The 4,325-nt window shown below is 47.7% G+C and overlaps 1 protein-coding gene across 1 annotated transcript in view; it reads right to left on the reverse strand.

Annotated features, from left to right (window-relative positions):
• PWWP2A (PWWP domain containing 2A) overlaps positions 1-681 on the reverse strand; it is a 21,101-nt gene extending 20,420 nt beyond the window's left edge. The window contains exon 1 of the mRNA XM_077780797.1: positions 117-681. Coding sequence (XP_077636923.1) covers positions 117-619 — 503 coding nt within the window. The 5' untranslated portion in view covers positions 620-681. The remainder of the gene's footprint in view (positions 1-116) is intronic.
• Between the last annotated feature and the right edge of the window lie 3,644 nt (positions 682-4,325).

Genomic DNA, 4,325 nt, shown 5'->3' on the forward strand with positions numbered 1-4,325 from the left:
TGCACCCACCAGCCGCTAGAGTGGGTACGCCAGGGCCAGGTCACAGGCGGAGCCCAGGTGTGAGAGGTGAGCTCCGCGAGCCCGTCAGGCACCCGCGACCCCACCTGGTGACACACCTGCCCTCGCAGGAGCCCACCTGCGGCAGGGACCGCCCTCTCCCAGCCTTGCGCCGAAGCCCNGCCGGCGGCACGAGCGCCGGGGCTGCGGGCTGGGGCAGCGGCGGTTCCTGGCGCTCCTCGGGAGCGGGGGGCTGCTCGGGCTGCGGTGCAGGGGAAGGTGGAAGCTCGGGCCCTCCCTGAGGCACAGCTGCCGCCGGCTCCGCCACCGGAGCGGGCAGCTTCTCCTCAGCCTCCAGCTCCGGCCCCGCCGCCTCCGGGCTGCGGGCGAGCTCCCCCGGCGGCGGCGGTGGCGGCGGGAGCGGCGGCTCGTCGGCCTGAGGAGAAGACTGCTGCCCGTCGGCCTCTCCGTCCGGCACGGATGCTTCAGTCGCCGTGACCGGGAGGGGGTCAGTGCCGGCCTCGCTGCCGGGGATGGGCTCCATCTCCGGCTCGGCCTCGCCGGCGCCCCCCTCCCCGGGGGACGCTGCAGTCGCTGCCGCCTCTGCAGCCACGGCCGCCATTTTCTTCCTGGCTTCTCCCTCCTCCTGCTCGGGCTGCAGCGGCGGCAGCAGCGCTGCTTGGTTCCCTGGGCCTTCCCCTCCCTCCCTTGAACAGTTTCGTCCCGCCCTTTCCCTGATGCTCGGCATTGGCACCGCGCCATTGGTTGCGCCCTACACCTCTCCCGCACTTCGGATACTCCATTGGCCAGATGCGGACGTCTATCACCCAGTCAGTCCCTCCCCTCCCGCACAGTGTAGGAACTTCTCATTGGCCGGATGAGTTGTCAAATGTTGAATCTTAGAGGAGGAGTGAGGAGACGAGGGAAGTCACAAAAGCAGAGCCACATACTTGTCGCCTCTTTCTATTGGCTGGAAGAGGAAATAAAGTTTTGTGGTTGGCCCACGCTCTTGCCCATTATCAGTCAGGCTTTCAGAGGTGGGATAAAGGAGAGAATCACGTGGCGTGCCAGTTCTTTCAGAGGCGGCCGAGGGGAGGAGTCAGGAGAGAATGCGGGAGGAGAACAGCTTCCCAAGAATCCCTGCGCGGAGCTCCTTAGAATAAATGTTATTTCTAGGCGCGGACCTGCTTGCGGCCGCGTGCGGGCACGACAGGCTTCTTTGGAAGGCCGTCTAAAGTTTGAAAATAATTCTTCAAACGTGTTTTGAGCTCTTACTCGGCTAGGCACCGTGCTAGGTGCCGGAGGTGGAATGATGTGCAAGACATTCTCCATAACCTCGTGACAGACACTCCAGCCCACACATAGGATTGTTTTCCTTGACTTCTCTCCACTTTCTAGGAACAATGCACCTACTTATTTCAAAGTAGGAAAATGCTAATGAAAAGAGGAGGGACACCATGCATACTGTATTTAGCTGATGAATGTTCCAAAGAGCAGTCCTGAGGCATTTAGGGGCTTACCTTGCTTGCTGTCTCCAAATTGACCGGAAAGTGAAGGCACCTAGTTTCTTCCTTAAACCTTTTTTCTTTCCTGGCCTCTTCCTGTGCCACAGGCTCAAAACCTCTCTTCAGTGTCTAATGCTCCCACTTTAACTCTTTTCCCATTTTAAGTCTCTTGATTTGTTATGTCTAGAAGAATCTACACAACACATTTATTTCAGATTTCACCTCAGAATCAGCCTATTCTCCAGAAGAGGTTGTAGGCACTGAGAATGCTGACAGGGAGGAGAGAAAAGGTGACAGTATTAAGGGGAGTTAGAAAATGAAATTCCAAATAATAATAGCTAACAATTAAGGAGCACCTGTGTACCAGGCCCTAGTACAAACCCTTAGTATAGCATCTCATTTAATCCTTACACTAGTCCTATGAAGCAGGTACTATTATACCCATTTTAGAGATAAAGAAATTGAAGCCCAAAGAGTGTGCACAAGGTCACTCAGCTAGTAAATTTCAGAGACAAAATTGCAGTTTTACGTTGAAAAGGACCAAAAATGACAAAAACTAAATATCACCATGTGTTCTCACTATTGCAAGCCACGGGGCTCTTAGGGAAAGCCAATAGGAAATCCTAGTCAGGGCAGGCTTAGCATCTCCAAAGTAGCAGAAGGAAATGAAATTACTGACTGTCACTCTGTGTCAGAGTAATTTTCCCATAAGCTCTCATTTAAAATCCTGTGAATTAAGTCTTCTCCCTCTTTTCCAGATGAGAAAACTGACCCTTAGCCAGGTTAAAGATCTCAGAGGTCACATGCCTAGCAACAGGTCCAATCTAACCCAGCTCTGCCAAGACCCATGACTATTCCACTCACTCATTCTTTGAACAAATTATTTATCTCCTGCAGGCCAGATAGTAAACAGACATGGATCTCACCTTACAGGGCTTTCACCATGATCACTTGGTATATAATTCACCATAGTCAATTAATTAAACATTACATATAATTCTATAAAACTAGATCCATGCTGGGTTCCCACACTGTATAACCTCTCAGAAGGAAAAAAATACAGCTCAGTTCCGAGGAGGTGATTAATTCTTATAGTAATTCATTGCAAGATGCTGCAGTGAATCACTTAAATTAAGCATTTATGGCAGATCGCAGAATACCAAGTCCTCCTTCTCAATCACCATTTTCATCCTGCAACTGAAGAGCCTCTACTGGGTCATTATGTTCACATCAAGTATAACCCCTGCTGCTTGTCTGTCAAGTTCCTCTCTGTTCCTCCTCTATCTTTCAGGTTTGTTTTCTACTATTCTTCAAGCTTGCTAATACTGGAAAGATCTAATCATGCATCTTTCATCCATTTATTCAACAGATAAATTCATTCATATGCTAGGCTTGCAGCTAATATTGAAGACCTACTATGTGCCAGTTACTGGGCTTACCAGGCCAAAGGCATGTAGAAAGAACATAAGAAACTTCATGGTTCATAAGCCTGGGGCTTAATTTTCTAATTAGGGAGTCAGAAAATAAGCAATGAATAAACAAGATGATTACAGATTGTGAGAAATGCCATAAAAGAAATTCATAGGATGAGTGATAAGCAATCATTTCTAGCAAAGGGGCAGAGAGTGTCTTCTTTAGATAAGGTGGTCAGAAAAAGTCCCTCTGAGGATAAGGCATTTTAGCTAAAATGCAAAGGATAGGAAGGAGTCAGTTATTGACTGTTATATGACTTCAGAAATTGCTGAAGTACTGAGGCAAAAGGGGACTCATTCCAGAAACAGAAAGAGACCAGCGTGGTTGAAGAGGAATGGGCAAGAATATAGGTTGGTGAAATAAAATTGGAAAGGAAGACCGGAGCCAAATCATATTTTAAGTACTGCAGATATAAAAACAAGAGATTCTACCCTCAGGGAGTTTTAAGTCTATTGGGAACCTAAGCTGTTGTACCCTAGTCACCCATTCTATGCCTCTTTCTGGCATAGAATCAGCATAGAAAAAGCCCTTGGTATTTATGGAATGGATAGCCATATGGTATTTGAGACTAGATGGATGGTAGATGAATGGATGGAAGGTTGGATGGTGTCTTAATCCATTCAGTCTTCTAGAACAAAAATGTCACAGACTGGGTGGCTTATAAACAACAGAAACCTATTTCTTACAGTTCTGGAGACCAGAAGTACAAGATCAGGGCACCACCATGGTTTGGATGATGGCCCTTTGCCAGGTTGCAGACTTCTGAAGTATTCACAGGGCAGGAGGGGAAAAGGGAGCTCTCTTGGGCCTCTTTTATAAGGGCATGAATCTCATTCATGAGGGCCCCACCCTCATGACCTAATGACTTTCCAAAGACCTCCCCCCAATCAACATGAGGGTTTAGGATTTCAACATATGATTTTGGAGGGACACAAACATTCAGACCATAACAGATAGATAATTGGTTGATTAAACAGATCACTGAATGGATGGACTGATAAATGGCAGGGATAAGGAATATAGCTGACTACTCAAGTGGATCCTCACTGTCACAAGCAGACTTTGATCTTGAGCTCTGTGGGGTAGTACAGTTTGGTAGCTAAAAACTCAGAGTGGAAGTGAATGAACCTCTATGTGACTCCCCAATTGGCCTCTGACTAGCTATATGATCTGGGCATGATCTTAGGCTAGTTGATTAATCTCTGCTTCCTCATTCATAAAATATCTTAATAATAACTACAAAAGGGTGTGCTTGCTTTTAAGTGATATAACATATAAAGTGTTTAACATAGAACCTAAATCATAGTAAGCACATCTCCATCATTGTTAGCAACTAGATCTAGAAATTCA

This window comes from Crocuta crocuta, unplaced genomic scaffold, assembly GCF_008692635.1.
Source record: "Crocuta crocuta isolate KB4526 unplaced genomic scaffold, BGI_CrCroc_1.0 scaffold343, whole genome shotgun sequence".
NCBI lineage: Eukaryota > Metazoa > Chordata > Mammalia > Carnivora > Hyaenidae > Crocuta > Crocuta crocuta.